We start from the raw sequence: 17,661 nt of genomic DNA, 5'->3' as shown, positions 1-17,661 counted from the left end.
AGGCTTTTCTTGCCCTCTTCGATTTTGTCTCGCCGGTGTGTCTTGCTGGGCTAATGTGGCCAGCTGTTCTCTCACCTTTTCTTCCGTTCTGTTTCGTCATTCGCTTCCTCTGTTTGTCGTGCTCCGACAGGGCCTCAAAATTGCCTTGCCGTTTGCCAGGCGCTGGGGAACTTTCCGGTCGTCTTTTCCACCGAAAGAGCTTCTCCTCATCTGTCTGTAGAAGCACACCCATGTGCGTCTGTCGAGTACGCTCTTCGTAGATGTGTAGGCTGGGAAATGACCACGGAACCTCTCTAATGCATTCCTCTACGCACCCTACAGTCGATTCCATCTGCGCCCTCAATCTGAATTTTCCTAAACGGGTCAACTTGTTTGTTTCCTCCGTGGACCTCCTGTTTCTCCACCCCCCCTTTCCGCGACTGTTCGTTCTCCTTCCTGGTCTGCGTGTGTCCGCTGCACTCCACTCTCCCCCCAACATCGCACATTGGCCAACTAGCGCAGCCGTTCCCTCTCGTATTGCTCCAGTCTTTGTCAAGAAATTGTTGTCTCTCCGTCCTTCTTCCGTGGCCAGGCACGAAAACACGGTGGACCTCTCGAGGGCACACACTCCATCCCTTCGTTTTGCTTCCGCTGTTCGCCACATTGTCTCGTTGTCACTTTCCCTCTACCCCCCTTCACCGCACCCATGAACCAGAAATTCTCTCAAGTCCCCTTTTTCGTCTCGTTTCGCTCCCCGACGTGAGATGGAGGTCCGCGGCGCTTCAGGAACCGCGGCTTGCCGGGCCTCTTCCGCGCGACAAGACTTGGACGAGGTGCCGTCTCTCAAGCGTCGCAGAATCTCGTCTGTCTGCTCTCTCGTTTCTCCTCGTGACGCTCTTGATTCCTCAAGTAAAAATGGTAGCCGCTCTCGTGGAGAGTCCTTTGCATCGCAGTCTCTTCTTTGTCCTTCTCCAACCACGTCGTCACATGCTTTGCCTTCCGTGGAGAGAACTGAGGTCCTTCTCCAGACACCTTCGAGAGACCGCACCAGCCTTGCAACGGCTTTCTGCATCTGCTCAGGAGACGGGCGTACGTCTCCCTCGATGGCGAAGGCCCCCGCGGTGAATGCCCTCGGTCTTTGTCGCGCAGCTGTCCCCTTCCAGTCATCTCCTTCTACATCCTCCGCTTCGTCTCCACTCGCCTCTTCTCCTCCTTCTCACGTCTGCTCTTCTTTGGTAACTAGGACTGAGCCTGCGGCATCTGCCGCTGCCTCTCACACTCGCCACAGGGGACGAGACTCTGGACCCTGGCCTCCTGCCGGCTCGGCGGCGTCTCAAGCCAGACTCACAACGCCAGGTGAAAAAACGCTTCCCTCGCCTAGCGACAGAAAACAGCTTCCTGCCTTCTCTGCCCTGTCGTCGTCTGCCCACTTCTCCGGGTTTTTTCTTGGGCGAGGTGGAAGTTCACCGCGAGGAGGCCGCAGTGCGTCTCCTCTGTCTCGTCGACCGGACAATGGCGAGAGAAAGGGCCTCAGCGCTCTCGGAGGCAAGAATCCCTGCCAAGATCATGGAACGAAAGAGGCGAGGAGGGAACGCACATGTCGTGAAAAGGACGAAATGACGCTGCACAGAGACACCTCGTCTTTGGACGACATGCAGGAAGAGACACAGCGCTCGAGCAGCCGTTTGAGGCGGCAGCAGCAGACAAAGGGAGCGCACACCATGTCAACGAATGCGCGCGAGGAGAGACCAGCTGCAGCCTTCAACGCGAAACATGAAACAGCCGACGGGGGAGGCGAAGATCAAGGCAACGAACGCGAGGAAGACAGTGAGAACGAAGAACGGGACTCTCGACGAGGTTGCGTCTGCGACCGCACGTCTGCAGACGGAGAGCGAAGGCCAGAAGCTGAGGCTATGGCGAAGAAGGGGAGATGCCGAGATAGAGTCGAGGAGCGGGAGAGGCGGAGAGAAAGCAGGGAACAGAGAAGAAGCTTCTTGTCTCCTTCCCACTCCGCTTCTGTGTCGTCCGCTTCGTCAGAGACCGAACGAGAGAAATGGAGGACAAGCAGAAGGCGAGAAATAAACAGATGCTCTTCGTCGGTCGCTCTTTCCTCGTCGTCACCATCGGGCGTGGAGGAAGAGGTTGGAAGCGAAGAGGAAGACAGTGAATATTTTCTCCTTCCTCTTCAGCAGAGGGAGGAAGAGGTGAGAGACGCAAAACGTCGCCGCAGCCGACAGCAGCTCAGGAGCTTTTCTCACACACGGGAAGAGGCAGAGTCGGCTTCAAGTTACTACTCCTCTCGATCGCGAAGACGCCGCAGACGAAGAGGAAGAGAGCAAATGGAGGACAAAAGCTTAGGTGACTCTGAACAGTGTTCCCGAGAGGAAAGCGAGAACACATCCGCCGACGAAGAATCAGAGGAGTCAACCTGCATCGAGTACGACGCAGAAGACTGGACCTCGTCTTCGGATTGGGAAGTGGATGCTATGGACAGATCTCGGTTGTCGCGGCGGTTTCGACGCTACATTTCGCCTGCGTCGACGCATGGCTCTCTCGATCCTCATGATCTCTCCGTCTCTAGCGCTGCGATGAGACAGGCCTTCGCGAGAAGGCTCTCTTGCTCCTATCGGGACAGCGCTTTGTCTTTTTCCTACATGGACTGGCGGCGGAAACGACCTGCCTGCATGTCCTGCCGAACTACGCGGTCTCCGTCTCTGTATCTTCTGTCTGAGGGGCTTGTGGCTTCCTGCGACTTCGCCCGCAGTCGCAAAGCGCCAGCGGCTCTCTGGCGCGAGTCAGGTGTGGCAGGTGAAGAAGAGGCGACGAGGCTCAGGCGATGGAAGGCAGGGAGGGCGGGAAGAAGGGAAGGAGGCAGGGAGCCGAAGAGACGCAGAGACAGGGACAGTCACTCGGATCGGCTGTCCTCTTCGTCCCCACATTCGGCGGACAGCGCAAGTGACATCGATGCATGGGCGTCTCTCTCCTCTCGAGGGCGCGCCTCTCAGCAGAGGCGACGAGAGTGGAGAGGATCGGAGAAGGTCGGAGACAGAGGTAGGCGACATGGGGGGTGTGGAGAAGAGGGACACTCTTCCTCTTCTGGTTCGACTGAGGAAGAGTCCGAGGCAGAGCGCGGGCGAGGCAATGGCTTCCTCAGGAGTCTCAACGAAGAGTGGAGCACCGAGGAGGGTGAAAACAGCGAAAGTGGAGGAGCGAGAGAATGCCCAGAGAGAGAAAGCGAAGGCTGTGAGGAAGAAGAACTTGTGTACTGTGAAGTGACATCCTGTGAAGGGACCCTAAGCCGCTTCGGGAGGGCGGCCAGGGCACGAGAGATCGACGGCGCGCGGGCGGATCCCGACGGAAAGCACACCCGAGCGGGCAGCGGGGACAGGAAGGAGGACATGCCGGATTTTGACAGAAACGCAAGTGGACTGGCCTCTTCTTATGGAAGCAGCGGATCGATTCTCAGACGAGCTTCCGCCAAGGACGCGGCACGAGCACAAGAGAGACGCGAGGCTGACAGCGAGGCTGACGACACCGACGAGGCGACCCTGTCTCATGGCTACGAGGTGGCAAGGGGAGAAGCAGAGAGAGTTCCAGAGGCCTCGGCAAGCGCCGAAGGCCGGGGGGAAGGTGAAGCGACCCACAAGAGACTGCTGGAGAGACCATCTGATAAAGACCGAAAGGACAGGAGACGAGAGGCAGAGGCAGACCTGAGAGGGGAGAGAGGAGGCCGACCACGGAGTCGAAGAAGAGGTGAACGCGGTGGAGAACATGGGGAAAGTGAGAGAGCGCGAGAGAGCGAGGGGAGGCAAATCGACAAGCATGCAGAACTGGTGCCGCTAGATGCTTACCGTCGAAGGGGGCGTGCTTTCACAAAGTGGCACAAGAGGACCGAGCCTCCGCCAGTTGCAGGGCGAGAAGCAAGACGATATCGGGCTCTTTCTCCGAGGCAAGAAAGACGCAAAAGGCACCGTTTGATGGCTGCGGCCAACAGGCTCATCGCGCTGGCATCGGGGGCCTTTGAAGGCAAGGATCTCCCGGAAAACCTCTCTCAGCGCCAGACAGTCTTCGAGGAGTCACCGCGGGGACAGCTGGACCAGATGGCTTTCCTCGAGGCATCGCGCTGGCTGGAAGAAGTCGAGAATCTCCACCACTGCGAGGACAGTGAGCGGTTTCGCATTGAAATCTGGAGGAAGCAGCACTCTGCCAGTGAAACGAAAGCAGGAAAAAGTGGAATTAGTTTTTGTCGCTTTAGATGATTTGATGAAACATGTAGTCACACATCGTGACGCTGGTAGACGTATATGGCTAGCTCTCTAAGCAGACCACAAGCACGTGATAGCGTGTCTAGGTTTGGTGCACCACTCGTTTCAAGGTCAATTTCGTCTTCCTTTCTGTCGCGCAAGATCCGTTTTCTCTTTGGTTTTGCATGCGACGTGTTTCCTTTTCGTTCTGCAGTGACAGTGATCTTCCAAGCTGTCGTTTTCCACCCACACTTGTCGGAGCGGGTCGTCGCCGCACTCGCCGTCTGGAGTGTTGCCTGGCTCCTCCCTTCGCTCCTTCCTTTCTCGGCAGTTCCCGCGGCAGAGACACCCAGAGGCCCATTCAACTTCGGGGCGGTGCTCGCTCTTCTTCTTCCCTCGTTCTACTCTCCAGCCTCTCTGTCCTCTTCGCCATGCTCCTTGCACCCAGCGAGGCGAGCCGCGCAAGAATCGAAACGGGGACGCGAGCCGAAAAATGTGGACGCTGAACAGGTGGAAAGAAACGGAGAGAGAGGGGAAGCCGAAACGCCTTCACAGCCTCAAGTGACACGCACAACCTGGGCGGGTCCGCCGCCAGCAGGTGAGGAGCTTGGAGAAGCCGCAGAATGGGACAAAACAAAGACAGGTGATATCACATGAGCCGCCGTAGATAACGCGTCTGTCCGTGTGATCTTGATCTTTTGTGGGGTTTTTTGCGGCAACGGAAAGCTTCGTTGAAAGTCGAAGAACACCCTCACAAAGAAAACAGCCACCGTGAGGGACACCGCTCCCTCCGCCGTAGCCGTAGAAGGTGCCGTGATCCTTTTTGTTTAGAAGGTGTCAGGGTACATCTGTCTCTGCATTGGCGGAAAAGAAGAACTTAGGCCGAGATATAAAATTCTGCTGCATGTATGCATATGTATAAATAATGTGCATGTGGAAAATCAGCCGGAATAAGCAAGCGTAAGCATTTTAGGAGGGACTTACTGTCTGCATGTGCGGGTCTGGCTCTCAAGAGACTCCTCCCTGTCTTGACTTCAACAAAGGTGAAGGGACTAGGGCGGTGTGATCTGCTCAGCCATTTTCGTTTGTTTTTCTTTTTCAGCGAATTGTCGGCTGCGGAGCATGCGCTGCATGCTTCAGGCCTTCCTTTTCTCTCGACCGTCGTTCGCTGTTGTCTTTCTCGCGTATTTCGCTGACTGTCTCGACGATCAACACTCTTCACACAAAACAGGTTCCTCTTCGTCCGTCGCTTCCTTGCCAGTCTCTTCTCCTGTCTCCCCTTTTGCGAGTCCTTCTGCACTTTTTCGTCCTGCTGTCGCTCCTCTCTCCTCGTCTCTGTGGACCGCGTCTTCGTGTGTCTCTTCCGGGAGCGCTGGGACTCCGCGACGCGGCCCGGCTGAGGCCAGGAGACGGGGCAGCGGAGGCGCTGAAGCAAGCAGGAAGCGCGTCGCCGCGTTTCTTGCGTCAGTCGCAGGAGAGGGCGTCGCTTCCGGAAAGAGCGGGATGACGGTTGGCGTCTGCCCCCAAGACTTTCTGCTGTTTTTCTCCAAGAACGAAGAACACGAAAAAAAGGAGAACGCACAGGCCCTGAAACGCATCGAGGGGCAAGACTCGCCCTTTATCCTTTCCTCTCTGTCTGCTCTGTCGTCGCCCGCGTCTGTCCCTTCTGTCTCCTCATTGCCTCCTCAAGGTTACTGGCGCGGTAGAGAGGCAGTAGAGAAAACAGGGGCAGGCGCCAACGTAGGAAAACCGACGCTCACCAATAACGAGGCGACGCAAGCTTCTGAGCATTTGACAGACACTAATGTGGTTGAGGAGAAATGCAGTTGTGTGACTTCGGCGACGAACACAGAGTCCCCTGGAAGAGTTGAGAGGACGATTGCCTCCTCGGTTTTGTCAGACGTTCATATCAACTCTCCCTCGGTCCGTCTGTCCATGGCCCGGTCTCGCTTTCTGGAGTCTGTCGAGGCGGAGGCCGAAGCCAGGGCTGCGAGGCTTCTCATGCGTCTGCAGCTCTCTCGAGTGTTTCAGGAGACCCTCTGGAACGCGCCTCTTCTTCGTGCGTTCCTCCTCAATCTTGCACTCGGTTTCCTGCTCAGAGGCTCGCGTTGTTCGTCTAATTGTCTCTTCTCTGGGCACTCCACGTCTCCGTCTGTCTCTTCTTTTCCCCACTTGCCCTGCTGGCTTTGCTTGCAGGGCCAGTGTGGGGGGCCAGTCGCCCTGTGTGCGTCTCGCAGGCGCCTTCTAGGTCCTTTCTTCCTTCTTCTCGACTCTCCCGCGCGTGTCTGGAACTTCTACATCTCGGGGCTTGCTCGATCCGCGTCTGAGCCTTCCCTAGAGTCGGCGCGGTCTCTTCTTGTGTCAAAAAACGGAGACGAAACGATCGGTAGAGAGAACGAGGCAAGCGCGGCGAACGCGGAGAAGGCGCGAACCGCGGCAGAGGCGCCTTGCGGGGGCGGAGTTCCCGACGGAATGCCGCCCTCCTGGAAGGAGTCAGGATCAGGGATGCGTTCGTCTTTCTCCGGCGTCTGTTCTCCCTCTCTACGGAGCGTTCTTGTGTGTGTCAGTCTCGCATGTGAGCAACCTGCTTCGAGTTTCAGACACCGCGACGCGCGATGTGCGTCTCCCTCCACTGTCGCTCCTGCGCCTTGCTTGGAGTCTCCGGATTCCTCTCTCTTTGAGTACCTGGGCGCCTTCGCTGATCCTGAAAACGTCGCTCGCGTCCTCGATGCGGTTTTCCTTCATCTCGGCGTCTCCTTGCTGTGGCTGCTTTCCGTTCAAGGTTGTCTAGTGTCCTTGTCAAAACTTCATCACCCGTCACCTTCCTCCTCTCCCCCTGGTACCTCTTCCCCGTCTCGCCCACCTGCGTCCGTCTCCGTTTCTCCTCCTTTCTCTCCGTCTCTCTGTTTGCTCTCTTCTTCTCGGCCTGTGGTGCGAGAACTGAGGTCGCTCGCTCTCGCTGTCATGGAGTGGATGCGCCATGTGGCTTCTGCCCGCCAGCATGCGGTTTTGACTTCTCTGCATTCGCGGGCATCCTCTCTTCTGGCCTCACCATGCGGACCATCGCGTCTCTCCTTCTCGCCGCTTGCGTCCAGCGGTTTTTCCCTCCTGGGCCTCGCGGCACCTCTCGCCGCCTCTGCAGGCGACGCCCTTCTGCAGGCTCCAGCGCCGCGCCTGTGCGCCTTCTGCGCGACGTTTCCGCCTTCCTGCGTAGGGCCTTGTTCAGCGAAGCTGGCTGCCCCGTTGGCTGGCGAGGTTCCAAAAGAAAAACGAGAGACGTTTCCATCCGACAGAGAAGCGAAGGAGCAGCGGCATAAAAGCGGCGAGACGCAGGGCGAAGGCCTGGGAGAAGAGCCAAGCGACGCCCACGGGCGTTTGGACGAGATGCGTCAGGCCGCAGAAAAGAGGGCAGGAAGAGACAGTCTGAAGATTCTCTGGGATCTCTTCGTGGGTCAGGAGACGCGACGCCCTGCACAAGGCGAGACGTTTGACAACGAGCAACAGGACAAGGTAAATGAAACGGAGAAAACGCGCGAATGGAGCAATGTTTTTCAAATCATCGGACACTCGAAGGGAGCGAGGACACTGGACAGAGGTAGTCCTCTCGATTCTGTTTCGAAATGAGTCTCTGATGTTCGTCTCAGACAGCGCACCGTCTTCTCGTCGCTTGCTTCTTCCTTCCCTCGCTGTCCTGTCTTCCGTGGATTGTTCATTATCTGTCGGGGCATGTTTTACTCTCGCATTTTCTTCGTCTTCACCGCTTCTCTGGAGAATTGTTCTGCTCCGTCACGTGCTTCGGTCTGTCTCGTTCTGTCCTGCCTCGGCTGGTGTTCACACAGCCTTTGCTCACCTTCCTCTCGTCGAGCCTGCGCGTCGTCTCTCTCTCTCTAGCTTGGAACCTCTTCTCCCCATTTCTTCTGTATCCCTTCTTCTGCTTGCTTTCTTCTGCGTGCGAGCGCACGTCTCTTCTTCATCTGCTGCGCCTTCGCTCTTCTTTCTCATATGTCTGTTTTACAGATTTCGACGGCCAAGAGGTCTGCCGCATGTGCATCGTCTTCGCCGCCGGCAGGCGATGCGGTGGCGATCGACTCTGGAGCCTCCCGTTTCTCTTCCGTATCCTCTGGGGAAAAAGAAGAAGACCTTCTGCATTTGATTTTCGGCGCCCTCACAGGCGGCCCTAGTAGCGTGTGCCTCAGTTCTTCCTCTCCCTTCCCCCAGCCTTCTCCCTTGTCGGATTCGTGCGTCTCCCCGCCTTCCTTCTCTTCGCCTGCCTTATTTGCAACGTCGGTGGCGAACGGCTTCGTTGGCCTCGACAGCTTAGTTTCTCGGCTTGCTCCGGCGACTAGAGTCGAAAGCGGAGGGGGACAGCGAGGAGAAGATGTCGCGAGCGAGACTGTCTCTCCTCTTGAAATACCTGTGCAGCCTCCTTGCCTCTCTAATACGTCGCCTCGGTGGCTCGCTTCTGCCCGTTCTTCTCTGTCCCTGCCTTCTGCCTCAGCCTCTCCCGGCTGTGCGCTTCTGTCTATCTTCCTCCGCTCCGCTGCCGTTGGCATTTACACGAGACTCGGGAAGCTCGAGCGTCTCCTGCGTTTCTCGGCCGACTTCACCAAGAGCGCTCACCATATTCTTCTGCATGCGGCCTGTCTCCGGAAGCGGTCCAACGGAGAAGCGGGGAAAAAGCCAGGAGACTCCCGAGGCGACTCCGAACGCGAGACAGCCACGAGGTGCCCGGAGAGGAGAGGCTGGGACCGAGCGAAGGAGAGCGACGAAGGCATCGGGAGCAGGGCTCCGTCGTCGAGACCGCAACTTTTGCGTGTCAGAGGATGCACCTGCCTAGCGTACGGGGTCGAGGCGATCGGGGACGTTTGTTTCTCGAGATTTCCTTCCAACGCCTGTTCCTCTGTCAGCGCAGCTTCGTCGCGATGTCTCCCATCTCTTTCGCTGGCTCCTTCGCCCATGGCCACAGGGTGCGGGCCTTTCGCCTCCGGCTGCCTGCCTTCTTTCAGCTCTGCGGACGTCGCCTCTTTAGTCTCCTTGAGTCTCCCACTGCCTCTCGCTCTCCACACCTGCGCCGCCGCTGCTCTTGCCGCGCCGTCTTCTGTTTCTCTCGCTTTCATGTGCATTTCACTTCCTTGCTCTCCCAACGCCTCTCCCTCGACGGCCGCTCCTCGTCCTTCGTCTGCACTGTCTACGGCCGCTTGTTCGCCCTCAGACTGCTCGCGGAGTTCTGCGTACGCAGCTTCACCTCGACCACCCTTTCTGTTGAGGGGACGCGAGGGGGATGCTGAATGCGAAACGATGTTGGACGCGTGTCTCCTCACGCCTTTCCTCCAGGGCTCCGAGGAGACACCTGGGCGAGCAGGAGCGGGATGGACAGAACCCAAGCAAGGTGAAATCGCCGAGACGGCAAGCCAGAGGAGAGAACGCGACGTAGATGACGCGAGGCCAGCCCTGAGGATTCTTCCTTCTGTTCCTTTCCTTCGACTCTGCATTTCACGCATGCTTCTTCGTCTTCTTCCCGATGCTCATCCTCAGCCTGCCACACTGTCGACGCCTCTCGTGTCGATGTCCCCTCGGTCTCCTTTCTCTTCCTGCTGTTCCTCGTCTCTCCATCCTTCTTCTCTCTTCATGGGCGACGGAGACTGGCAGTCGTCGCCGTCGCAAAGTCAAGAGACATATCCGGGGCAAATCCCTTCTGTTCTCCCAGCTCCAGTGTCCCTCCTGCCTCGTTGTGATCACCTGGTCTATGCGAACCTCTACGACGCTCTCGCAGCTGAGGACAGCCCTTGCGGTCCGCAGAGACGGCCCAAGACTTCGGTCCCCGCAGATTTCTCTACTTCTGCGTCCTCTGTTTCCCACGTTCACTGCGACGTCTCCCCTGTCCCAGCGGCGCACCCTCTCGCCCAAGCAGCCCGTGTTGTCTTTCCATCTGCTTCTGCAAAGGGAACGTTGCTGTCTCTCCATCCCGCGTCCACCTCGCGTTCTCCGGCTTCCCTCGCTGTCTCTTCGTTGCCTCTTTCCTCGTCTCCTGCGGCCGCTCTCTGGTTGCCTTCGACCTGCTGCTACGCGTTGTTTTCGCGACTTCTCTGGAGGGAAATATCGTCCGAGGACAATCTGCTTCTCGAGGTCGGCTCCTGGTTGTATCCAGACGAAAAGAATGAGGACTGGGACATTTTCCTGTCCCCCGCCCTCGTCGCTCCTCCACCCTCAGCTGGTCTGTCGAAGGCTTCGCCCCCTGTCTCCTCAAGGCGCGCGGATTCGGAGACACTCGGGCGCTCCATGGGGCCGTGTGGCCAGCACGCTTCAGAGGCGAGAGAGCCTCTGCAAGGATCCCAGGTCGCTGTTCTATCTGCAAAAGAAATCTACCTTTATCGGTCGGAACTTCTGCAGGCTCTCGCCGTTACCCTGGCGCTTCCGCTTCTTCTCCCGCCCCGCAGAGGCCGTGAAAGGCGCGACGGGCGTCGTTTGAGAGTACCTGGAGGAAGGCCGGGCGAAGCCAGGGGGCGTTCCAAGAAGGCAGGCAGACACTGGAAACGCAACGGCCGCACAGAAAGTCGAGGAAAGCCTCGCAGGGAGGCTCGAGGAACCGAAGCAACAGACTCTGGTTCGAGTGTCTCTTCTGCTGAAGGGCAGAAATTCGGCGGATACCGGGTTTCCATGCGCTTCTACGCACCTCAAAACGGAACGCGAGACCCAGGACGCGAGCCAAGACAGCGAGAATCGCCTCAAGATGAAGACGGTCCGAGAGAACGACAAGGACTGCCGGCCCGGCTGCGGGACCCAGGTGACGTGGAGCTGGGTCCACAGATGTCTTCTCTATCGACTGAGCAAGGCGAGAGTCGAGTTGAAGGACACCATACGCGGAAAGGCCTCGCCTGCCCTCATGGGAAGAGAAGGTATCAGCAGAGCCGAACGCGCCTGCGGGCTTTGACTGCGTTTTCGGTAGAAACCCACCAAGGCCCTCCGCCGCCCCTGACCTCCCCAGCGTTTCTGCTGCGTCTCTGCCGATTCACGGCGTTTCGAGTTCTGAGCGCCTTCCTCGAGAAGCGAGACAGAGAGGCGTATGTGGAGACACTTGAGAGGGCGATGCATGAAGCCGTCTGCGGCGAAAGCCGATTGACGGAAGGCGAGAAGGCCCACGGAGCTCCCGACGAGGCAGGCAGCGAACAGAGTGAACCGCGAACGGCAGATGCTCAGAAAGAAAGTGAGGATGAAAGAGAAGAACCTGGGGACAAAGGAGACGAAAGCGACCAGTCCAACGCCAGGGCTGGCCGGGAGAAGGACAAGAAGAGGCGGCACGATCTTCACTTTGGCGTCGCGGACACAGCGAGAAAGAAGTCATGCGCAACTGAGGGAAAAGCCGATCGCACTGGTGAAAGAAGACCGTACGGGGAGAACGCCAGGGTCGGCTTTGATGACGAATGCGTTCACCTCTCAAGGGCAGAAGAATGCTACAGGAGACGCGGCAGCCGTCTCTGCGAACGAATCGAGGAGGCAAGCGAGTCAAGCGCAGACGAAGACCTCGACAGCGAAGCCGGCGAAGGCCGCGCAGAATCCAAGGCGCGCATGCGCTTCACTGCCTCTTGCGGAAGAAGGGAACAGAGGAGGCAGGCGGCATGCCGCTCCGTGGTGCCTTTTCCCTCGCTCAATGGCGACGGTAGAAGACGAGACAAAACGGACCCGACGGGCTCCCGCCGTTTCGCTTCTTCAGGCTGCAGCGTTCATCTGGACGAACGTCTCCTTCGCGCTAACTTCTTCTCCTTACCTCTCCCGTCGCGCGCATTCTTCTCTCTGGAGTCAGACCCTCGAGACGACGAATCTGAGAGACTGCCGCCGACTCGAAACGACCCCTGCGGTGTGTTCTCGCCTTTCTGTCTTGGTCGTGACCGCCTAGCGATCGAAATGTTGCTGGAGTCCCCCATCCCTGTTTCTTCTTCGCCCTCGAGGCCCCCTCCTGCTTCACCTTCTCTCGTGTCCTCTTCACCTACCCTAGATCATCATCGCAGCGGCTCTCCTTGTTCTCAGAGCTCCTCGTCTCTTCGTTCTCCTGTCCCTTCTCTCTTTTCACCCGGTTCACCGTCTCTAACCTCTTCAGCCGCTTCCGCCGCTTCGTCCCCTTGTCGAGGGACAGCCTCCTCGGCTTCTGCGTCGTTTCCGGAGCGCTTAGAGGAAGGCGGTAAGCGCGTAGAGAAAGGTCCGGTCTCCCAGCCGCCGTCTGGTAGAGCCCCGGCTCCTTCATCCGATGTGCCTCTGTGGCCGGTGGAGAGTCTCCAGGCTCACGGTCTCCAGTCTTGTCTCTCTCTCCTTGACGCGCTCCGAACTGTGGGCGCCTCTCTCTCCTCGTCGCCGCCCGCCGCCTCGGCTTTTGCCGCACTTCCGGGGGGACCGAAGGCCTGGCGCAGTTTCTTTGCATGCACAGTCGACCGGCTTCTCGAGGATTTGCTTTTCGTGCTTCTCCCGGGAAACGCAAATCGCGTCGCACCGGCCGGTGGCCCCGAGGCTCTCGGCTGTCCGTTTCCTCGTGCCCGTGAGTGGGGAGACGAAGAAGAGGGTGGCGCATTCTCCAGCCAAGAAACATGTACGGGGAGAAGCGAGAGACAGGCTAGAGCCTCGAGGGCCGCAACGCGGAGAGACGCCGAAAGCACGAAGTCGCTACGCGAAGCAGAAGAACAAGATCGACAGAGGCGCAAGCCGCTCGTCTCGTGTTTGGACCGAAGAAGCGGGGGACGCAGCCAGAGGTATCGAGGTGACTACTCAGACTCGTGTGATGAACAAGAAGATTGGGCCCAGGAGGCTACAGAGCCGCGCCATGAGTCGGCATTTCATGATTTCCGCTCGCATTCCCCGCGCAGGCATGCAGATCGTTTGATGGCTCAGGATGTCGAGTTTTCCGACACGAGCAGCGAGCCTCGGTCGCCGCCTCCTCTGTCTTCTGATCACGAGGCCTCTTCTCGACCTCGAAATGCCCTCTCGTCTTCGTCGCCTCGCTCCGCTCTTTTTAGCGCGGCCGTTCTGCGTCTAAATCGAGTAACGCATCCGCTTTTCTCCCCCCTAGTTCTGCACCTTCTGGTGCGCCTGCTTTCCTCGAGTTCCGCGCGGCGGCTCCCTGTGTTCTTCTCTCGCTTGGCCGCGAGGCTGGCCCTGTGGCCCGCGCCCCCGCTTCTCAGGAGTCTCCTGGAAGAAAGACGAAAGGAGGCGAGAAAATCGCGGCAGCACCGAGAGTGCAGTCAGCCAGTGGCCGAGCACGCCGCAAACGCAGTGAGAGAAGGAGCAGACGACGAGGGAGGACGAGAGGTTCTTCTTCTTCCTGCAAGAATGGCGATTGCCCTCTGTCGCCGGTGCCTCGGTGCCTGTGAAGAAGAGGGGCTCGTGTTGCTTCCGTGTGTAACCCCTCAGATGCCGGTTGGAGCCGAGAAGACGAACAATACAAAAATGGAAGGAACGACAACTGGAGAGGATCCGATGAAGTTCACTTTACCGCAAAGCGACGAGGATGGGTGGCAAACACAGATGCCTAACGGGATCCTCTCCTCGTCAGCGTCGCTTTCTCTCGCTTCCTCGTCTGGTGCTGTCAGGTCCGCTCGCCGCTTTGTGGGACAAGGGGTCTGCATTGTGTCTTGGGAAGAAAAGGAAGAACATGCAGCAGAGAAATCGCTTGCACTTCTCATCGATCTCCTTTCGGGCCTTCGCCTGGCTCTCTGGGCGGCGCTGGAGTGCTGGAAGGAAACGGTATTCCACTTCTTTCCGATGCCTTTCCTGCAAGCTCCCGCAGCGTCACCTTTGTCGGAGTCGCCCGCTCCACCGTCTCCGCCGTCTGCCTTTCCATCTTTCCATTCCGGTCCTCTGCCTCGTGCAGGTTCTTCGGTTCTTCCCGGCCACCGTGCCGCTCACTCTGCTGCATTTTCCGCGTTTCCATTCTCAGACCTTTCTTTTTCACGCTGGTTTGCTCCCTCGCTGAGCGCCTCACATCGCTCTCTTTCCGCCTGTACGTCGGCCCTGTGGGGTCTCCGTCACGGGTCTGAAGGGGGCGCACCCTGGGTGCCTTCGCCGCAGGGCAAGCATGGACTTCATGAACAAGCAGAAACCTGGCGTCGAGGAGACACATTGGAGGGCAGTGCTCGGCACACAGGCCCCACCGAAAGATGTCACAGTCTGTTGAGTGTCGCGCTGGAGCTCCAGGAAGTCTTCGCCACGCTTCAGCTGACTCTCCAGAATCTTTCTAGTGCCGCTGTATGCTTCTGTCTCTCTAGGCACACACAGGCAAGACCGGAAGCAGAGCCAAAGAAAAATTTGAATTTCACAAGACTTTCCGCTGGGAAAGGACAGAGCGAACCGGAGATGGTCCGGTGTGGGTGGAAGGAAAGGAGTCGGGGAGAGGACTGTGGACGAAAAAACGACCGAGAAATGTCAGACGCCATGGATAACAGGCCGCCTGGCTCCTCAGATGGAAACGCGATTCCGGTTTCTCGCAGCTGCTGTGAAGAAGAGAACCGCCTCATGGCCAACGCAAAACAGGAAGGAGGGTACACGAAAATGGAGTGTGGAATTTCTGTCGACAAGTTCCGGAGCTCTTCTCTATTACCGGAACAGTGCGGACGCGCGCCGGAACAGGTGGGGAAATGTGGAAGCGAGGAGACAAATCCTCAAGTGGTGAATATCGGGACGGTTGCTCAAGACATCCGAAAGCAAAAAAAGCGCTTGGCACTGCTCCGAACCGCGGAGGAGTTTGTCCGAAACAGTGTACAGACAACCGCGTTTCTCGACCACATCTCGCGCACAGAACTCCTGCCTCTCGTGACTCAGTTCGCCTCTGTTTCTATTCCGCGAGCCGAATGTGTTGGAGGCACAACAACGGAGGACGGGGTGTCTTCTGAAGGCAGGGAGTTACAAGAAGAAACGACGAAGAAAGACCAACAAGCGAACAGAAACAGTGACGCGGAGGATGAACGAGAAGTCTCTGACACTCTGAAAAATAGTCCGCCAGTGGGCTTAAACGTCGAGGGAACCCACACAAGCTTGGGACAAGGCAGGCACGGAGCATCCTCCGGAGAACGGGGCAAACACAGGGGAGTAGACGGAACGGATGCTCGAAGTATGAGAGAAATGAATAAATGCCAACTTCCTGCGCGTGAACACAGTACTGAGCCTGACGAGGGCTCGACATGCCGGGAAAGAGGAACAGAAAGCGGGGACCTTGAAGAAGACCCGGAGCCCGGCTGCTGTCCACAAATGAGTCCCTGTTCGTCTCCTTTGAACAGCAACCAGGGTTCTCCTTCTGAACCTCAGCTTCCGAAAGCGGAAACCATCACTGCTGCGTTGGAGATGGAGAAGCACGGAGAGGAGTTTTGTCGCCAGGGTGTCTCAGCTCGTTTGAACAAACAGGCGAGCGATATACGCGCGCGTCCTACGGCCTGGTCCGCCGGCGATCTTTTGCATTCTCTTACCTCTCGCTGGACACTCGAGGCTAAAGAGCTCGCCCGCCTCCGCAGTCTCCTTGCGGTCGGATCTCAGAACGACCTCTCGGAAGAGGACAACATGGGAAGCGACAGCGGGGGCTCTGAGACTAGCGGGCGACGGGCAAGAACTTTTAGGTCAAGTGTGCCCGTCTCTGCTCCCTTCACAACCTCCACGGCAACTGCTTGTGAGCCTCAGTGGCAACAAGAAAATAAAGACGATGGACACACAGGTCGTTTTCTCGATTTCAGGCAAGGGCGAGAGCGTGAGGAGAGGCTGACTACTAGGGCGGTAGCGACATCAAAAGGGCGAAACCACGATAGCTCGCCTGCAGGTTTCCCCGAAGACGAACGTTCGCACCTGTTTGAGACCAAAGAAGGAAGAGAGGGCCAGTCACCGTTCCGGCCGTCCTCAGTCTCGTCTTTCGATCTGTATGGTAGGAGGGAAGGGAGACGACGGCGTGACGAAGCTGAGAGAGACGAGACGGAAGAACGCGAGAGTACGGAAGAAGAAGAATTCGCACACTTGATGAGTGAACTCGTCGATCCAACTTTCACAGACCCTATGAGTGTGGTCGATGAGCCACCTCCTTGGCTGTCGAGGCTGTCTGAGACAGACAGCGGGATCATCGGAGAGGCAACGGTGAGCAAACATAACGTAACGTCTTCTTCTGTGGCGCTTTCTCGCCATCGTGCATCTTTAGTCCAACTGCCCATACCATTAGTGGCTGGATAATGTCGCTCCAATTGTAACAGATCAACGAGAGACGTTCGTCATATCGTCTCGTGACTCATTTATCCGGTGTCAGTCTCCTGTCTGCTAAACTTGCAGCTTTCGTCAATCGACGCCCGGGTTCTTTTGACTTCGCAGCACAACATTTTCGTTTCTCGTGTGGGAGTGGCGCAAGCCTCGAAGAGGCTATTCAGTCAGAGTCGTTTCTATGCTCTTTCATTCCTCCTTTGTTCTTCTTGTTGTGTTTGCATGATCGGCTGCGACTGTTTGCTGGTTCCTTTTTTGGGTCTCAACTGTTTGTTCACTGAACTTACGTGAGTGACCATAGCGTGTCTTTCCGGTCACGCGGGCGAGCGCGGCTACGTCAGTCTGGTTTCGACTCCTCACTACGAATAAAGCCTGCCCCCAGATTTTGTCTTGGCTGGAAGTCCCGTGGCGTCAAGCTGCTCTTGCGTGTTTTTCCTTTCGTACCTGATAGGCTGATTACTCGTCGCCCGCCGTCTTTCGCACCGGATTCAACCGTAGCGAGCATTCGGAGGAAACCAAACGGGAAAAGCCTAGCCTCAGCGGAGACTCAGAGACCGCGAGGGGCCACCAGCTTTTTTCCGCTCCAGGCGAAGTTCCTGGAGGCGGCGATACGAGGCAGCGCACCCTCAATCTTCTTCGCCCGCGAAAAATCCGTCCTGTTTGGTTTTCCTTCATTAACTCTCTCTTCAACCCTGGCTCAGTTCCATCGGCCTTCAGACGTGGCGAAGCCAAGTGAATGCCGGGGGCGGCAGTATTGAGGTGCTGTCCACCCGGATAGGGTTGCGCTTTTTTTCTGGGCCCGGTGATACCTCGTACACTTTCACCGCCGCAGTGTCACATGCATGTCGGGTCATGTTGATGAGTTTATTTGATGCGGGTATCCGCATGCATATAGATATTGACTCTGATTTTGGAATTCAAAGGTCATCGTACTTTGGCGCTGGGCGCACACGCACACGCGTATGAGTTCATGCTTATGGCCGTGCTGTTCTGATTCTTGGCTGGCGATAATTGGAACCACGTTTCTTGTTTTGTATTCCAGAAACCTGGTGAATTTTCTGGAAGCCTACTGTCCCACGCTCTATAGACAAAAGTCGAGCGCTGGCCCGTCAGAATCTGCGATGCGTCGAGGGCCAACGTTCACGTGTAGCGTCGTACCGTCCCGAGTTTCCAGTTGCTCTCCCACGTCTGTCCTAAAATGGAGAAGAGGCTAGATTGGGGTCTA

At 57.5% G+C, this 17,661-nt stretch overlaps 1 protein-coding gene across 1 annotated transcript; it reads left to right on the top strand.

The window, feature by feature from the left end:
• Window positions 1–743: 743 nt before the first annotated feature.
• Window positions 744–17,172, top strand: TGME49_253870 (hypothetical protein; the record flags this gene model as incomplete). Its single annotated transcript, XM_018781028.1, has 5 exons — window positions 744–4,143; window positions 4,438–4,821; window positions 5,326–7,733; window positions 8,241–16,319; window positions 16,888–17,172. The coding sequence occupies 5 exons, from the start codon at window positions 744–746 to the stop codon at window positions 17,170–17,172; spliced, it is 14,556 nt and encodes a 4,851-aa protein (XP_018638163.1).
• Window positions 17,173–17,661: the final 489 nt, after the last annotated feature.

This window comes from Toxoplasma gondii, chromosome III (assembly GCF_000006565.2).
Source record: "Toxoplasma gondii ME49 chromosome III, whole genome shotgun sequence".
In the NCBI taxonomy this organism is placed as follows: domain Eukaryota; phylum Apicomplexa; class Conoidasida; order Eucoccidiorida; family Sarcocystidae; genus Toxoplasma; species Toxoplasma gondii.
The sequence above is the reverse complement of the archived record's forward strand: the minus strand, read 5'-3'. Positions and strand labels throughout refer to the sequence as shown.